General features: G+C 38.7%; 2 protein-coding genes across 3 annotated transcripts in view; one reads left to right on the forward strand and one right to left on the reverse strand.

The window, feature by feature from the left end:
* EMB3144 (AAA-type ATPase family protein) overlaps window positions 1-3,783 on the reverse strand; it is a 30,690-nt gene extending 26,907 nt beyond the window's left edge. Inside the window, exons 1-2 of the mRNA XM_089161974.1 lie at window positions 3,230-3,783; window positions 2,414-2,669 (exon numbers count right to left, since the gene is read on the reverse strand). Of these exons, the coding sequence (XP_089018100.1) occupies window positions 2,414-2,669; window positions 3,230-3,490 (517 nt within the window). The 5' untranslated portion in view covers window positions 3,491-3,783. The remainder of the gene's footprint in view (window positions 1-2,413; window positions 2,670-3,229) is intronic.
* Window positions 3,784-12,785: 9,002 nt separating this feature from the next.
* LOC149008817 (phosphatidylinositol 4-kinase beta 1-like) overlaps window positions 12,786-18,965 on the forward strand; it is a 38,940-nt gene continuing 32,760 nt past the window's right edge. The window contains exon 1 of one of the 2 annotated variants that reach the window (XM_089161577.1): window positions 12,786-14,690. In XM_089161577.1, the coding sequence (XP_089017703.1) occupies window positions 13,497-14,690 (1,194 nt within the window). In that variant the 5' untranslated portion in view covers window positions 12,786-13,496. The remainder of the gene's footprint in view (window positions 14,691-18,965) is intronic. The other variant, XM_089161576.1, reaches the window with a different exon arrangement.

Genomic DNA, 18,965 nt, shown 5'->3' on the forward strand with positions numbered 1-18,965 from the left:
CAAGGATATCCCAATTAGAGTCAGAGTCTGTTATTTTAGGCTATAAATGGCCTCTTCATGAATTGTAATTTTCAGTTTTGATGATTAAGAAAATGGATTGAGTTGACGACCTGGGTCTCCTTGTTTGGTAGGCCTTGGTTGACTGTTTTGTTCAAGATACTTCATCTTCTTCAACAATCCAGCAGTTTAAGTCTTCATCAAAGCCATCAAGCCTTCAATTAAGTAAGAGAAGCCCCCACACCCCATTCCCAGCCCTCCCTCCCTTGTCCACGACCCTTCCCACCCCTCCCCTGCACCTTGCTGCTGCATCAATCCAGCAGCTTCCCCTAGGTCCCACAACTCCCTTAACCCCTTCCCCTAATCCCACGACCTCCCCAGCCTCTTCCCTACTTCCCCTAGACACCTGCAAGCTCCCCTCCCCCTCCTTCTGGCTACCCTAGAATTTCCCACCTCTAGATCCCAAACCCAGCCCCATTAACCCCTCTTTCCCTTTCCTTTTAGTCGCCCCTAGTGCTAGGTTATATTCCTAAAATTATTTTCCCCAAATCAGCCAAATTTTCTGGACTTTGAAAATTCCTGCACTTCATCTTCTTCAAGAGGATCTGCAGAATTTTCAACTTTTCACAAAACCCTAAGTGCTTAATGATCTCAACCCTCATTCACTGAAAACAGTTTCTGAACTGCATAATATTAGCATCCTTAGGTCTGAACTGCAGGACAGCAAGCCCTTCTCCCTTCCCCAACCCTAACTAAAACCCTAATTGGCCATTGAAATTCAAAATACAAAAGGATTCAGATTTGTAGATTAGTTTCAGCAGGCTCTAAAACCACCTTAGAAACCCTAATACCTTTGCCCCTTTTGCTGGAACTTCCTGGGCAAACCCTAAGGCTAGGAATTCACCAAAATACCCCTAACCCTAGACCTAGTTTACATCACAGGGCCTTGGTTTCCTTCTTGGTGCCACATTGTGTCCAGGTTCCCTCCAATGCCTTCGGTTGCATGGATGTTGTGACAATTTTAAATAGCATGGCTAACTCACAAGGGATTTTCTGTCTTGTCTTTCTTATTTTGGTTTCACGTGTTATTATGCTTTAGTGTCCTTACTTGTAAATTCCAGCTTAAATTATGTAAGGTATATTGGCCTAGGCTCATATTAGACAATCCTAAACCTTACCAAGCTCAAGGGTTCTTCTTCAATTATGTAACTTGTATATGCTGATCTCCTGGTTCATATATTATCACATGCTACTTAAGCCAGTCAGATTGTGATGTAAACCCAAGATCTAGGGTTCAATGATAACAAAAGCATTATTGGCTCTTGTCAGAAAAACATGTTAGTAGTCTAAAAAATATTATTACCTATGTTTGACCATGTTGTTTATATTTTAATCCTAATTATGTTTTGTTCCCCTTTGTATAACCAAGCTGTACCTTCTATTGCAATTTTTTATTTTTTTTTAACCTGCAAGAACAGGTGTCAAAAAAATCTGTTTAATATGTGGATTCAGTGGAATTAAGCTATTTCTAATGATGAATTATGCAGCTTCAGTGGAACCATGTCAATCTAAGCGATGTATTTTGCTCCTCCAACTTTAAATTTCAGTCCAATGATGTTTTGCTACGTAATGCTGGTAGACTAGGTTGTACCTCATCCTTTATGTTGTAGCTGTTGCAAACTCCATCATTAAATTATGGGTGAAATGTGCTGCTTTTACTGTCTTAAAGTCATGCAATTCAAGGGGTAAAAAATAGTTTATTTACGTTATATTTTCTATTAAATGGTATGTTGTATGTGACTCACATTGTGTTGTTCTGCAATTTTTTTTGAAGTTAAGGTGAAACACCTTGGAAGTTGGAACTCATACAGAACGATTCAAAGGACCAGGTGTCAAATTATATCACTGACTCTTCCAATTCCAAAGAGCATATACTTTTAACTGTGGCTTAAAAGGACACCAGCAATGAAACTTAAGAGTTTGAAACTTTACTACTACGGGTATGACATTACAAGGCAACAAATCAAGGACCTTGTCGCCACAGCTTTTCCTAGGTCAGTTTAGTGATTTTAACATAATCAAAAGTCACCTGCACCCCACCCCTCCTTTTTGTACCAGTAATTGAACATTAAAGAAGAAATTAGTATGAAACTTGAACAGGACATCCTTCAGAAGCCCAAGCTACCTAAGCAAACATAAAAACTGGGTCTTAAGTTGTCTGATGGTTAGTTTTCAGCATGCAGCAAATAGATGCTCAAAGCTACAATAAAAGTATCATAGGAATTCTACTGTCCACAAACTACATTTGATCATCACTCAGTAAACATAGACCAAACTTTTTATTATACCAGGCATAACAAACAAGATACTGAATGGAGGAAATAAGCACTAAAAATCCACAAAAAGAGAAACATACCAGATATAGTCTGACCGTAGTTTGAATACTCCATAAACTGGACATTATTAGAGTTTAGAAGTCTCCAGAACTCACTATAGTCTATCTTGTGTGAGTTCTCTGGATCCCACTCTGAACCCTTCAACTTCCCTCGCATCGTTAATAATGCCCTACTCCAACATGAAGCCATGACAAGCTGCCTCTCAAGCTGCAAGTTGGCCTTATTCTCAAGTCGTTCCAACTTACTTATTCGTTCTCTCTCAGCACTTTTCAATTTCTGAAAACCAATCTTGTGAGTTAAATTTTTGAGCAAATATGCAATGAAACTAGTAAATATATTTTGAGTCATGTTCACAGGAAGCCTTGCCAAAACCACTAACAAAGAGACCTTCCTGGGCTTCACTGTAAACCCACAGAAATGTGAAGCACCAATGAGTTCGTTGTAAAGGGACAAAGTTAATCAAAATCTTTTAACAAAATGGAACATAAAAAGCGTGGAAAAACTTCTTCATCTAATACGACTCCAGTAAACATCCTAGGAAGGGTGATACTTCCTTAGTTCCTTTCTCAAATCAAACGCAAAAAACCGGATGACTAGTAAATGTATACATTTAGATTTCGTGAATGTTATTATTTATCAACAGAATAACATGACTTTGAAGCGAACAAGTATGCCGTGTGGGGAATTTAGAAGAGGGTTTTATAAAGAAAAGAAGAAGAAAAAAACAGCTAATGGAAAACCAGTGACTAGTACGGTGAGTGGAGTCTAAGTAGACCATCCATGCAAAAATATCATTCACTTGACAATTTTAAATGATGGAAAGTCGATTCTCACACCTCGAAAAGCTGAACGGACGCTTCATCTTCTTCCCCTTCATTTGAAACAATAACAGAATCCGAGCTCGAACTTGAAGCTCCACAGACTCCGTTAGGTCTCTGCAATTTTGCTATAAGTGTAAGGCCTTTGAGCCCTACATTTCTTCTGATAGCATATCGTTGGCGGGGATAAGACGGGAAAACTAACTGCCTCGCCGGCGCTTTAGAGGGATAGAGCAATTCGGTGATAGAAGGCTGTTTACCGATTCTGTGGGAAATCATCTCTCCTTGGTAATACTGTATTGAAGAATAAGCTTGCTAATCCTTTTAATTGTAGATGTATGGGTAATTTGGTAATTTTCCGTTAATTACAAAACCGGAAAAACCCCACCTCGTTTCAATTAAAATTCACAAAAAAGTCGTCCCTATTGCCGATATCGAAATCTTCACCGTCGTTCGTTATCTCTCTATTTGGAAACCAAATAAGTCACCTGAACCGAAGTCCGGTTATCCACTGCGGAACTCGGCTTCAAAAGGAGAAGATCAGCATTTGGCCTCGGAGTCATCCTTATGTTTTGAAATGCTGAATTGTTGGGTTTGAGTTTCTTGTATTTTGTATGAGGTTTCTAGAACTAGTGAAACTTTTTTTTCTGTCACTTAGGGAGCGGCGAACTAATGTTATGCAGGTTCCCCAAATCCAAAAGAACCGTAACGTACGTAGGGGTGAACTTTCGTAAATTTGAAAACTTTTTAATATGAGGTAACGGAATTTACCAAATTGACCTTCACCTCGGCCATCGATTCAAGGTGTAGCCTATCGTAGGGTATGAAGCAGCTCGGAAACAGAAAAGTTGGATTTTTTTTTTTTTTTTTTTGGGGGTAATGTTTTCAACCTTAAACGTTTATGGGCATATAGATGATATACTAATTATAAAGTGCAGACAGATGCCTCTTTGTATTGTTTTTTCAAATCCTACAGGCGGAGCGGTTTGCAGGTTCGATTAATGTTTTGTAAGATCAAATAAAATTGAATATCACTGAAATTGATGAGAAATGTTATGATTCAACATATTGATTTGCATCATTATAGTACATTATCTTTATCTTGCCTCATAATACATTCTTGGTACTTAATTTCTTTTCTTTATTATGACCATTTGCAAACAGATAAAGCATAGTAAATGACTCAAATGAGATCTTAATCAAGAATCTAATAGCTCTATTCACTTCTTTTTTTTTTTTGGTAAACAATAGCTCTATACCAAATATCATGCTTGATCTTATTGAGCTAGAATAACAGCAATAAACACATACCAAAGTCAAGAAATCTTCTTTGTCCTTGAGAACTCAGTATCGGTGCCCAACTTAATTGGTTAGCCTATAAACCAAGTTGGACCAAGATCTCACTAAGTTCTCAATATAGGTCGACATGAGTGTAACACATGCCATATGAACATGAAATTAATCTATAAGGGAAGGGACAGGGGCAAAACATTAAAAAAAAAAAAAAAAAAAAGGGCTTACAATAAGTTCTTATAAGTTGTCATGTTCCTCATCAAATATTAGGAAGCAAAATAATTATCTTAGAAAAAACTAGCTAAAACATAAAATCAATATTATTTAATCTACAAAAATAATAAATTACAATATGACAAAATCATAGTAGAATTAACATACCTCTTTGAAACTATATTTCAACCTTTTAAAAATGATATAAAATGAAATAAAGATCTTGCACCACTTAAACAAAACAACGTGAATGATGAAATTTGAAGATGATCACTACAATAATAAATACATATGATGTTAAGGATCTCACAAGCAATCAGAGTACTCACTTTAGCTGGACAGGTATATCATCACTTGGTATTTTGAGTTTTTAAATATTAAAATCCCTTTGCTCGTGTGACATTGAGATATTTATATCTCTAAGGTGGAGATGATCAACCATAAAGTCCACCCTAAGTGAGATGCTAGCCCATTAATGCTCATATCTACAATGCATTTAAATCTTACCTTGAAATTTATTAAAAAGCCCCCAAAAGAAGTAGGGGTCAAAATTATAGAACTGTCGTTAAATAAAACAAATCAAAATTGGTTTTACAGAAATAGATAATAAAATATGTACATTTTTACTAATATATAAAAACAAAATTTACAAAATCACTTTATCGATAAATCATTTCAAAAAGCAATCTATAGATACGCGTACACTTTCGTAATTGTCGAGTCACTGACAATTGAGCACTAATCATTAAGATCAACACTCGATGTACACATAGATGGACTCCACATATTCATAGTGTACTAACTATAGAGAGTATGTGTTTGAATATATTAATATGATTAATAAATTAAATGCCCAAGGGCAATATTGGAAACTCACTATTAGGGCGTTACAAAATAGGGTTATATATTTTGGTAACCACCGCATTAGTGAGTAAGTAAGTGATTTCATTCGTATGAGATTTTCTCCCTAAGAAACAGCGACTCTATCTCTCTCTCTCTCCCTCTCTCTTAGAATCGCAGGCTATGAAACTTTTTCCTTTCCTCGCTTTTGATCTTCATTCCATTAATCCATGGCATTTGGGTTGTGGATATTATTCCCTTTCCTAGTGATTGTGGGTCTGAATCAATCACCTCTTGAGGGTCTGAAGAAATCATCTCTAACTTCTTTTGCAACAAATGATCCGAAGGCTGTAAGGTATTGATCCTATCTCTTAGGGTAGGCCTTACTGTCAAAGCGGCAAAGATTACCTCTCGAACCTTCCGGCACAATCTCCAACTCCAACTTCATATTAGAGTTCAGCAAAAGCTACTAATAACATTAAGATCAATCACTCCTCAAGTGCTCTTCCTACTCAAGGCATTAGCCACTACATTTCCTTTACCCGGATGGTACTAGATATCGCAATAGTAGTCTGTTACTAGCTTCAACCACCGGCATTGTCTCACATTCAACTCCTTCTGAATTTCCGGCTCTTATGCTCGGTGAACAATGGCTATCTTTTCTCCAAAAAGATAGTGGCTCCACAATTTCAAAGCAACGACCACCGCAACCAACCCAAGATCATGAGTGGGATAATTGTGTTCCTAAACCTTGAGTTGTTGTGATGCATAAGCTACCACTTTCCCGTGTTGCATCAAAACACAACCAAGGCCGATCTTCGATGCATTGGTCAATCTCTTCTTCAACTCTTGGAAGTTCTTTTCATATGATTCACTCCACACGAACTCCATACATTTCTTCGTCAACCTTGTCACCAGGGCGAATAACCTAGAGAAGTTTCCCGTAACCTCCTATAGTATCCGGCAAGTCCCAAGAAACCTCTAATTTAGGTAACCGACTTAGGTTGATCCCAATTTGCCATTGCCTTTACCTTATATGGATCCACTTTGAGTCCATCCGTAGTTATAACATAACCCAAGAACATTTCTTGTGAAAATCAAAATTTACTCTTGAAAAACTTCGCATACAACTTATTCTCTCTCAACCTTCGCAAAGCAAACCTCAAGTGTTCAACCTGCTCCTTCTCATCCTTAGAATAATTCAGGGTGTCATCACTAAACTATTATAAATTTGTCTAAGACATCATGAAATATCCTATTCATCAAATCCATGAAAGCAGCTAGTGCATTGGCCAGTTGTCCAGGTGATGCCATTCGACCTTACAAATCCCTGCCGCAAATCACTTTTAGAGAATATCGAGGCTCCCTTCAACCTGTCAAACAAATCATCAATCCTCGGTAGATGATATAAATTCTAGATAGTAAGCTTGTTCAACTCTCTATAGTCAAAACACATCCTCATACTTCTATCCTTGAACAACACCGAAGCTTCTCTAGGAGATACACTAGGTTGGATGAAATCTCTCCCTAGTAACTCTTTTAATTGGCCTTAAAGTTTTTTCAACTCCATCAGTGCCATCCTGTATGGTGCTTTGGATACAGGTGCAGCTCTGAGTACCAGTTCAATGAAAACCTATAACTCCCTTCCTGGGATATTCCAGGTAATTTGCCAGGAAAACATCCTTGAAGTTCTTCACCACTTCAATGTCTTCAATGGACTTCACTTCCATCTTCTCTTATGGAAGCCCATAGTTTAGCACCCCCACTAGTTCCTTTGTTTGGAGTGCCACCACTATAGTCTTCTCCACGATGTTTTCCCACATCACCAAGAACTCGAAAACAAGGCCATCAATGGAATGAAATCGAACTTTCCCCATCAAGACATGAGATGGCTACTTTCTCCAACCAATGATTGCACTAAAATCTTTCATATCCAACTTCACAAGTGCATGAGTCCAATACATCCATCTCTTGTATTTAACCTCAAGCCAACCATCCATTTGAGCTTAAGGCAAACATAAATATCAATTGAAATGTTTAAAAAGTCCCCCCCCCCCCCCCCCAAAAAAACTTTTATTTTTATTTTTATTTTGATTATTAATAAATTTTATATATTTTTTCCTACTTCAAGGGGTCTTTGGAATAAGGGGCCAAGGAAAAGGAAATTTCAATTTTTTTTTTTTCAAGGGGACTTGGGGGTTTTTGAAATCAGATGCCTAAAAGAAAAAGAAGAATATATTTTAATTTTTTTTTTTTTTTTTAAAGAGACCAAGATGGTCTATGAAATCAGGGGCCCAAAAGGAAAAGAAAAGAAAGGAAAGAAAGAAAGGGAATTTTTTTATTTTTTATTTTTTAACTTGGGGCAGGGGGGTCGGGCCGGTCGCACGTCAGACCGCCTGTCTGACCGGGGATTCCACGATTCTGGTAAACCAGGAAACAGGGCGACGCAGGCCAACCCGCGCGGCGCGCGCTGCCATCCTTTGCGCCGCGCGCGCTGCGCTGCCATGCTGCGCGGCGCGCGCGCTGCCCTGCCATCCTGAGGGCGCGCGCGCGGCGCGTGCCATCCTGAGCGGCGCGCGCGTCGCTGCCAGCCTGTGCCCGCGCGCTGCGCTGCCAGTCTGTGCGCCGCGCGCGCTGCGCTGTCAGCCTGCGTGGCGCGCGCGTTGCTGGCACGGCCCCAAAAAAACATGTTTTTCACCCATTTTTCTATCTCTTCAGCTTCTCTCTTATCTTGGGGTGGTTCTTCTACACTTCTAACTCAAATCTAACCACGTGCAACGCTCTAACATGAGATTTGACGACATCTTCTTCGCAAAATCAAATGTAACTTTCTCTACACACAATCTTCGCTTTATATAGGGGTATTTCATTGATCTCACACATACCATTCTACGTGCAGCACTCCGAGGTATGCAACCTTGGGTACGGGCATTTCTCCCATGGAACCAAAGGTAGAGAGCATCTCTCCGATATGTTCAAAAGGTTATGTGATGAAAAGGGGATATCTAGACAAGTTACTATTCCAGGGACTCCACAACAAAATGGGGTTACTGAGAGGAGGAATAGAACCTTGCTAGACATGGTGAGATCCATGATGGCGCAGGCAAATCTTCCCATGTCTTATTGGGGAGATGCTTTCACGACTCGGCCTATATCCTCCGAGCAGTTCCAACCAAACGCGTTCCTTCCACCACCATATGAGTTGTGGACCGGAAGGAGAAAGCCATTTGAGTTACGCGTGAATGGGGATGGCAGATAGGCTACTTCTCACCAATATGGGAAGTTTGGACCCAGAGGAAGAAAGTGTATTTTTGTGAGATATTCTGAACCCTCAAAGGACCATGTCTTCATTGGACTAGATGAGAGTGAGAGGATAACGGAACTTGAGTCTAAGGATGCAACATTTTTGGAGAATGATTTTCCATCTCTTTCAGGAGTTAACAAATAATCATCGGAATTCTTTGAGATACAATAGTGGTCTTGTCACTCCAGGGATTCAAATTATGGATAATGAACCTGGGGTTCATCCATAAAATCCTAGTGTGAGTGGGAGTGCAGATGTGATAGCTACTTTAGACGGTGAGCAATTTGAAATGCACTTGCGCCGTAGTGGGCGTGGGCAAGTTTCTCGTCGACGTTTCGACGTAGAGGATGAAGCCTACATGGTAACTCTTGAAGAGATCGACTGTGATATGACTTTAGTCAATGAGCATGAACCAAAGAGCGTGCAGGAAGCTCTTGTGGGGTCAAGCTCAAAGGAATGGTTGAAAGCAATAGAGGAAGAGTTGGAGTCGATGAAAGTTAATCATGTATGGGACTTGGTTGACTTGCCGTCGGGCCGAAAGGCAATTGGGAACAAGTGGGTTTTCAAGATCAAAATAAAGGTGGATGGATCTATTGTGAGATTCAAGGCTCGTTTAGTGGCTAAGGGCTACACCCAATGAGATGGAGTTGATTATGAGGAAACTTTTTCCCCTATGGTTAGGTTTGCCTCAATTCGCCTCATACTAGCCATTGTTGCTCAGTTTGACTTGGAGCTTTATTAGATGGATGTAAAAACTGCTTTTCTCAATGGATAACTTGAGGAAGAGATCTATATGGATCAACCTCAAGGCTTTGAAACTAATGGACTTAAGCGCAGAGTGTGCAAGCTTGAGAAGTCCATATATGGCTTAAAGCAAGCATCTAGATAGTGGAATGTGCGCTTCCACCAAGCTATGATGGAAAATGGTTTTTCCATGCTTGAGGAAGACCACTGTGTTTGCACCAAGAGATCTGATAATAATCATGTCATTCTGACACCTGTACGTAGATGACATACTTATGGCTAGCAATAGCAAGGAGCTATTGGAAACCATTAAGAAATGGTTGTCCTCCGTATTTGATATGAAGGAAATGGGTGAAGCAAGCTATGTGGTTGGTGTCAAAATTGTCAGAAATAGGCAAAAGATATTACTGGGTTTATCTTAAGAGACCTATATTGACAATGTCTTGATGAGATACCAGATGCACAACTGCAAACCAATTGATATTCCAGTGGAAAAGGGTTTGCATTTGAGCCTTGATATGGGTCCTAAGATTCCATAGGAGAAAACCAAGATGGAAAGAGTTCCATATTCCAGTGCAGTGGGTAGCCTTATGTACGCTATGATGTGTACTAGGCCGGATATTTGTTATGCAGTGGGTTTGGTTAGTCGGTACCAATCAAACCCAGGCATAGAGCACTGGAAAACAGTCAAGAGGATATTGAGATATCTCAGAGTAACGAGTAACTACATGTTGTAACTACATACTGAGACTTTCTTATTAATGAGTAATATGAGTTCATTCCAGCATTTATTTTTATTCACTTTCTGTTTGATTGTGTTTCTTCTAGCATAAAACAAGATATGTCAATAGGCAAGAGAATGGCTCACTTACACGAGCATTCGCCTCTGGCGCCTTGGATTGAAAGATTTTGCTTTTCAAAACCAAGTGAAGAGAGTAAGAGAGGCATAGTGATAGCATTACCATCAAATTTATTTGCCTAATGGTGCTCGATTTAGTAATTTTATGACTCCTCACTCACTAATCTTCATTTTGAACTAAAAAGTAAAAAACTTATGGGTTGGTTTTCATTATGTGGGAACTAAGTTTCATAAATCATTCCAATGCGGTGTGAAATTGTGGGGATTTTTCTCCCTTCAAAGAGGATGGGTTCTTTGTTTGACTCGGATTGAGTAGCAGAACCTCAAAACTGCAACAAGTGGATGGATTGATGAAGAAGAAAGAGATCAATCAAACTATGGTGGCAACAAGGAAGGCAAAATCATCCAACTAGGGGTTCAGCTTCGAAGAAAATGACTGGCTAACAGAGAAGGAAGAGAGGGTTAGGGTTTACGTCTATCAGAATCACCTTTTTGTTTTCCCCAAAATTCGGTCTTACTTGTGAAGTCACTCTCAACTAAGGATGTCTGTTTGTAAATTTTAAAAATTCTTAAACACTAAATTTGTTCACACCGTCTGATTCTTTTAAATATACGTGTCACAATCCAGTGCCTATGAGGATAGATATCCGTGCAGGCGCGAACAAAAATCCTTACCTAGAGGGCTTTACATGTCATTAAGAAGGCTTGAAAATCGATCTTTCTAGTTTATAATGATATTTAGTTGGCGTTAAGTATGTTAAAACTTGTATTAAATATTAAAAGCTTTAGAAAACAAGGGCTTCAAAGTAGTGATATTGTTGCCACTTCTATCGTAATTAAGTTTCACCTTCACTTTGAACAATTCATAGCTCCCATGCCTATATTATTTCACCACATTTGTTTAGTCGACACATGAACTCCCGTATGATAAATTCAATATAGGCTATGATGTGATTTATGATATTTCCAGCACACTCTATAGGTAATGTATAACAAAAACAATAAATAATGTAATACTCCTAGTCAAAATATAAAATACAACTCAATCCCCCCCCCCCCCCAAAAAAAAAAAAAAAACAAATGAACCAAATGTTCTTGATCCATTACTATATCATGCACATCAACGCATACCATACCAAAAATTGGAAAAGAAAAGGGGGATTTTGAGAGTGCAGTTATAGTTGCAAAAACACAACCAGCAAAAAGGGCAAGGCAAAATTAAATGAATATAGGCAAATAATTGAATGTTGGAGGGTTGGAGCCTTCAACTATTTTTTTTTTTTTTTAGGGAATGGGGGAGTGGGTTGGAATAAAGTTGCTATCAACAGCCATTATAAAACATGATAAAAAAAAAGCCATTATAAAATAATTAGCAAGTAATTTTCACACGATAGTCAGGTGTCTTCTTACATAATTTCATACTATGTTGTTTCAAAGCAAAGAAGCCATTGCCATACTCTCAAGAAAATGATTTATTCCCAAACTTCTACCCACCCTCAGGCACTTCAAAAAAGAAAGGAGGAGAAAGAAATAAAAAGGAAAAGTTCATCAAAACGGACACATACCCCGCACCCTTCTCAAATGAATAATTTGTCTAACTCGAGTGAGACATTTACAATAAGTACGAGTTTCATATCTCGAGGCAATGTCACATTAGATATACCAGATACTTTAGAACCTCTAGATAAATCATAAAGTCTCATATATGATGGTCATTTTAAGATTGCACAAAAAAAAAAGAAGAAGTCAAGAACATCTTGAGAATGTGGTTAAGGTGCACGTAAGTTAGAACATATGAAACTTAGATTTAAAAAAAAAAAAAAACCAACCGTTTGCTTTCATGGACTTCAGACCTTAAAAAAAAAAGAAAAAAGAATAGATTAATGATGTATACAAAAAAATAATTATATTAATTAGTCTCAAAATCGGTATTAAATGGTTAAATTTGTTAGTAGATATCTAAATGGTTTTAAAACTAGGTTTTATTATTGGGTGAAAAGAACTGGGTTTGCCAATGCAGTATGAATAGAATGGTAGAGATCCATACTTTTCAGTGGAGAGTTTGAATTAAAAGAATATTTTTTTTGATAACCTTACTTTCGTGTTATCGGTAGACCGAGACATCGATTCCGAGACGTCCATGTGTTTTCTCTCCTTCGGCGAACCCCACTACCCTTTTGCCTTTATACATCCTCGTACGTCTGTTGTTGGTGATGGCTTATATAAGCCGGCGACACGTAGAACGTTTTTATTCTCAAAATATTTCGGGGAGGTCTCTTGCGGTTAGTACATTTTTATAATGTCCTTGGGAGGCTTGAAAAATTACCCAAAGCTGTGAGCCTGTGACTCTACACTCTGATTGGCTATAGGTAGTTGGGAGGGAAAAAGCACACGCTGCTGATCGACGCACTGGAGCGCATGATAGCGTTCTGATCGCTTCATTTATTAATGTCTCTGCTGTCTGTCTCTGTGTTCGTCACATCTCCCTGCCCAACAAAGAGGAAGACGACGACGGAGGTGGAGAAGGAATAAAAGAATGATTCCTTGTTGCCTTTATTTTCGTCTCTCGTATTAATTATTTGAGAGCTTAACCTGCGTAAGCAAAGTCTCCCTTTCACTTGCTAGATCCTCTCCTAGATGAATTTGATTTTTGTTCGCTCGGTTTGAATTTCGGTTGCTTCCATCCTCAATGTCTGATGTTCTATTTGTTTCACAAGAATTTGAAGATTCCACTTAACCGGAAATTACAAGTTCTGGTTAGGGGTCTAGTTCCCCGGGGCTTTGCAGAGGAGAGGACCATCAGATTGAATTACTGCAAAAGTAGTCAGTTATCGAGGTAGAGGAAGTGAAGACGACTTAAGTTCGATGCATGTGTTAGGGTTTTGAGGTGAAGTAATCTAATGGGCTCAGGATTTGATTGTACTTCGTCGTAGGCCTGCCTTTAGCGGAAGGTTGAAGAAGTTAAAATTTTCGAAATCTAGGGCTTCATATTCGATTGGGTGCTGACTGCAGTATATGATGGTAAATTGATAATGGTGCGGCTTCTAGGATTGAATCGTGGGGAGTTGGGCGATTCGCCTCGTGAGATTACACGTACTAATCCAACTGGGGAGAACGGGGAGAGTGGTTGGCTCATACGTTTCTTTGACTCGTCATTTTTCTGCGAGTGGATTGCCGTCAGTTACCTCTACAAGCATGATCACCCTGGTGTCCGGGATTACCTCTGTAATCGTATGTACACTCTCCCGCTATCGGGGATTGAGAGCTATCTCTTCCAGATCTGCTACATGCTGGTCCATAAACCAAGTCCATCATTGGATAAGTTCGTCATTGATATATGTTCCAAGTCTCTTCAGATTGCACTGAAGGTACATTGGTTCTTAATGGCTGAGCTCGAGGACTCGGATGATAACGAGGGGATTAGTAGGATACAAGAAAAATGCCAAATAGCTGCAACTCTGATGGGTGAGTGGCTCCCTCTCATACGGCCTCAGAACCCCCAAACAAGCCCTATGAGCAAGAACCAAGTTCTGAACAAGCTTCTTTCATCAAAGCAACGTTTGTTGTCGTTAGCTTCATCACCTCCACTCCAACGACCCTTGTCTTTCTCGCCATCATCAGGAAGCAACTCTTTGCAGGAAGATGCTAATAAGCTATCCCCTGAAGAGAATAAGCTCTTCAAGAAGTTTATTCCTGGACCAAAAGTCCGGGATGCTCTGCTGTTTAGGAAATCTGTGGAGAAGGACGAGGAGGATTCAGAGAAGGATGGGTTCTTCCGTAGACTACTTAGGGACAGTAAAGACGAGGATGAGGAGCTTATGCCTAGCTCCGATGGGTTCTTTAAGAGGTTGTTTCGTGAGAGCAAAACTGATTCAGAGGAGAAAACAGTTTCGAAGTCTGAGGATGAAGAAAAAGAAGGAGGGTTCTTCCGGAAGCTTTTTAAGGAGAAATTCGAGGATAAGAAAGATGGAAATGATAGAATCGATGATGAAGATAAAGGGAATGCTAATGCCGAAGACGAAGAGCCTTCTGAGTTTTCGTTGTTCCGTAGATTATTTCGTGTTCATCCTGAAGATGCCAAAGCAGCAATTACTAGTGAAAACGGTAATTTGGGAAGTTCATTCGAAAGTAGTCCAGGAACAGAGAAGTTTTTCCGGAAGCTTTTTCGAGATCGGGATCGTTCAGTGGAAGATTCAGAATTGTTTGGGTTGAAGAAAAACAAAGAGGTCAGTATGACTTTTTAAAAGCATTGATTTTCTCCTGTTACTCAAGCATGTTGGTGATGACAAATATGGTCATCAAGTTTGCTGAACTTACTTTCTGCGCAACCCTTTTTCTCTGATTTGTTTATATACTTCTACACGAGCATGCATTGAATTGAGTTGGTTTATATATCATGGATAATGCTATGAATTCATGGTTTGAAGAAACTATGTGATCTGCAACGCATAGGAGGTATACTAGAAGTAGTGGGATTTATTCGGAAGCAGGGTATCTAGCAGTAGTGGGATTTAATTGGAAGCTTGGAACATCTTAAAGCCTTAGGGTTGAACATGTCAAACTGTAATTAGTTGGAAGGGTTGGTTCTCTTGATTATGCAGGAAACATGTTCTACGAACGGGGACAATATGGAGACTCTTTATCAATTCATTTTACCAAATTATGAATCCCACATCCTCTAGATAAAAATTATTAGAACCAAAATTCTGTTGTTCATTCTTTCTTTAGGGTTTGGTGTCCATATGTATATCTTTTGCTTGCCTGCATTAAACTTTAACTCTCTTCTCCTTTCCTTTCTTTATTATAAGCTCTTCTTTGTCTTGTGGAAAAGAGACAATATGGAAGACACTGCCTGAGGGATTTTGGATTTTTTTGGTTGGGGGAGGGGGATCTTCTATATGGTCCTCCTTTTCTCGTCCCCTCATGTCCTTTACAAGGTTAAAAGATTCATCTAAGTATGGCCTAAGTATGGCCTGTTGTGGTGGGCTTTCACAGAAGTAGACAATTCAACTTTTGGAATAGTGACATAATGATAACTCACATTCAAGTTGCTTTAAAAAGCACTTGTTATCTCTAAATTAAAGAACCCTTAGTAATCAGATAAAGGGCAATTAAAAGGTGTCAAGGTCTAAATGGCATATAGAGGTGTCATTTGAAGAGTTCCTTAAAAGAATGATTTAATGAATGAACAAACTATGGATCACCCTGAGGGTTATTTTATGATTTGTGGCTCACAATGAATTCCTCTAATTTGAGGTTAATGTGTGAGATTCCAACCATTTGGTAGACAAATCAAGGTTTGTCTTGGTCATGTGTCAAATTTCATTGGTAAATCAATCAATTATCATACTGTGGAATGGCATACTTTCCAAGTATTTATGTAGATCCCTTGTAGTTTTATGCACCCTTTAAGTGTTCTTGACTTTTTAAAGTTTTGTTTTGCTACCTAGTCAGTTTGGATTGGGATTAAAGTTGACATTTGGGTAGAGAATCTTGAGGTTAACCTATTCAAAAATTTGGTCCACTGAATACGAGGTGATGTTGTATAAACATTCTCCTATTAACATCCCATGCACAATCCTATGAAGAAGGAATTCAAAAACGTATAAGAATATCTCTGCTCCTTAGAGTTTTTTCTCTTATGGTGTTAACAACCCCTCCTCTTCTAGTGGTTGATGATGGCTGTAAAGACTTACTAGAAGGGCACCTTGGTCCCCTTTGTTTGAGAGCACATTGGCTACTTAGTATTGCCTTGACGTCTTGGCCCCCTCCACCATGTTGGGTTGTCTAGACCCTAGGTTGCTTGAAATCTTTCACTAATGAAGTAGTTGGACGAAAAAAGTAGGAATTTAAGGGGGGGGGGAACTAGTAGAATGTGGAATGAGATGGCTACGTGTATTAGGAAGGTGGCTATAGGTGAATGAAAAGAAAATCACCATTCTTATAAAGTGAGGTTTAAGTTGCCATTTAGAATAAGAAATCTAGCTTAATGACATGGAAAGGAGTAAGGACATAAGATGATCTGCAAAAGGTATAAGTTGGCTAGAAGTGGAGCTGAGAAAATTATGAGATGCAAGGGAGAAATTATGGAGGTCTATACAGTAAGCTAGGCACAAAGGGGGAAAAACTACTTTAAGATAACTATAATAAGGGATAGGAGGAGTAGAGAACTAGACCATATTAGATGTATTAAAAGTGAAGATGGTAAGAAACTGGTACGTGATGAGGACATCAAGAAGAGACAGGAAGTCTATTCCTATAGCATGCTAAGCAAACATACTTCAGGCATCTGTGACTCAGTTGATTACACCATTCACTATGACACTAATTTTCAAATATATATATGGAGAATTTCGATGTCGGAGTAAAAGAAGCTTTAAGGAGGATGAGAGTAGGCAAGTCACAAGGTCCTAATGAAATCCCAATAGAAGTATAGAAGAGCTTAGGAACCTATAGGCCAGCTTGGTTGACTAATTTGTATATAAGAATATGAGCACAAGGAAAATGCCAAATGAATGGAGGTGAAGCATTTGTGGTCCCCATTACAAAAATAAAGGAGACATTTAAAGTTGTAATGACTATAGGGCTTAAATAAAGTTGAATGGCCGTGAAATAAATCCAACCATTGAATTTATTGAATTAAATCTGAACCGCGAACCGCTTATGATGCGCAATTCAGATTTAATCCTACCAAATTTAATGGTAGGATTTCTATGAGTGTTCTATCAAGCAATTTACACAGCCGATCAACCATAACCTTCCTTAACTTTTAAGGTATAAAACTGATAAATCATACTATTAATTATGGGAGTGAGTAACTGAAACCTGTTTGAGATAACAAACCACTATTATGGAGTTCCGTTTTGGTTTTGTGCTGGGAAGATCTTTAATGGAAGCGATTTACTTTATTAGGAGACTTATGAAAAGAATATAGAGAGTGTAAGAAAGATTTTCATACAATCTCTATTGACCTAGAAAAACTTATGATAGAGTTCATAGAGTGTTAATTTGACAAGTACTAGAGAAGAAATTTGGCAAGCAAATATGTGGCATGGTTAAAGATATGTATGGTTCAGTGACAAGTATTGAACGGTAGGGGGACAAGGTGGTGAATTCTCGATTACAGTTGGGATACATCAAGGATCAGCTATAAGCCCATATTTGTCTGTACTTGTAATGAATGATTTAAGCAAAAGACATTCAAGATAAGGTTCTTTGGTGTATGCTTTATTGATGATATTATTTTGACAGATGAGACACAAGTAGGCGTTAATACCAAATTAGAATCATGGAGAGCAACTTTGGAATAAAAAGGTTTATAATAGAGATGGAGTATCTAGTGCATAACTTCGGTCGTGATCACACAGATGATGAGGTGGTGAAACTTGATGAGAAGGAGATTCCACAAAGCTATTATCTTAGGTGCTTTCACTCAATCATGAAAAGGTGATATAGAGGATGATGTTATCTAAAGAATTAAAATTGGGTTGATGAAGTAGAGAGGTGCGTCTAGGGACTTGTATGATTGACGTATGCTTTCTTTTAAAGCTTAAGGAAAAGTTCTATAGGATCATTATAGAATCAACTATGATGTAAGGTATATAGTGTTGGGCTATTAAGAATCATCATATATATATATATATACACTCAATGTAGCATAAATGAGGATACTGAGATGGATGAGTGGTAGAATTAGGAAGGATAAGATAAAGAATGATCATATTAGAGCTGGTGAGGAGTGGCTCTGATAAATGATAAGTTATGAGAAAGATGATTCAAGTGGCATGAGCACGTTCATTGGAGGCCTTTAAATTCCTCTGTACGAAAAATCGATTTAATCAAGATTGAAGGAATTAGAAGAACTAGGGTAAACCTAAGATAACCTCGAGAGAAGTGGTGAGAAAGGATCTGCATAGCTTAGTCCTTGTATCTAGTATGGCCTCAAACAGAGTTGATTGGAAGGCAAGAATCCATGTAGCTGACCCTGATAGGCCCCTTGTGTCACGATTATATACTTGCAAGCATAGAAAGAGGGCCACAAGTTCTGTTGAACAGCAACCAAGAAAAGAAGGAAACAATTGGGAGGCAGAGACTGCCATATAAGCTTGTATTTGGGGGGATTCTATTAAGGGAATAATTTAGGGAAGTATTTACTATTAATCTTGGGGAAGGGAAGTAGGTTAGGATCATTGTTTTGCTGTCAAGGGAAATAAGGGTGAGAGCTGCTGCTCTCGGGTAGCTGTAGGAATACCTACTGCTGTAAGGTATTGGTTACTCTGTTCTACAATTCAGCACTTAATAAAATCTATTAGCATTACTGTTTTTCTGTTGTTAATCTGCCATTGTTAAGCTACTGAGATTGGGGCTTAACAACCCCATTTAGTTTGGGGCATAGGCTTGTTGGTTGTTGCTGTTGTAGAATTTCAGGAGGCTCAGACTAGATTTCTATCCTGGTAACTAATATTTAGGCATTATATTTTGTCCATTACTGGTATCCCTGT

The sequence above is a fragment of the Hakea prostrata genome, chromosome 7, assembly GCF_041222555.1.
Source record: "Hakea prostrata isolate BN-2017 chromosome 7, UWA_Hpros_2, whole genome shotgun sequence".
Lineage (NCBI taxonomy): Eukaryota > Viridiplantae > Streptophyta > Magnoliopsida > Proteales > Proteaceae > Hakea > Hakea prostrata.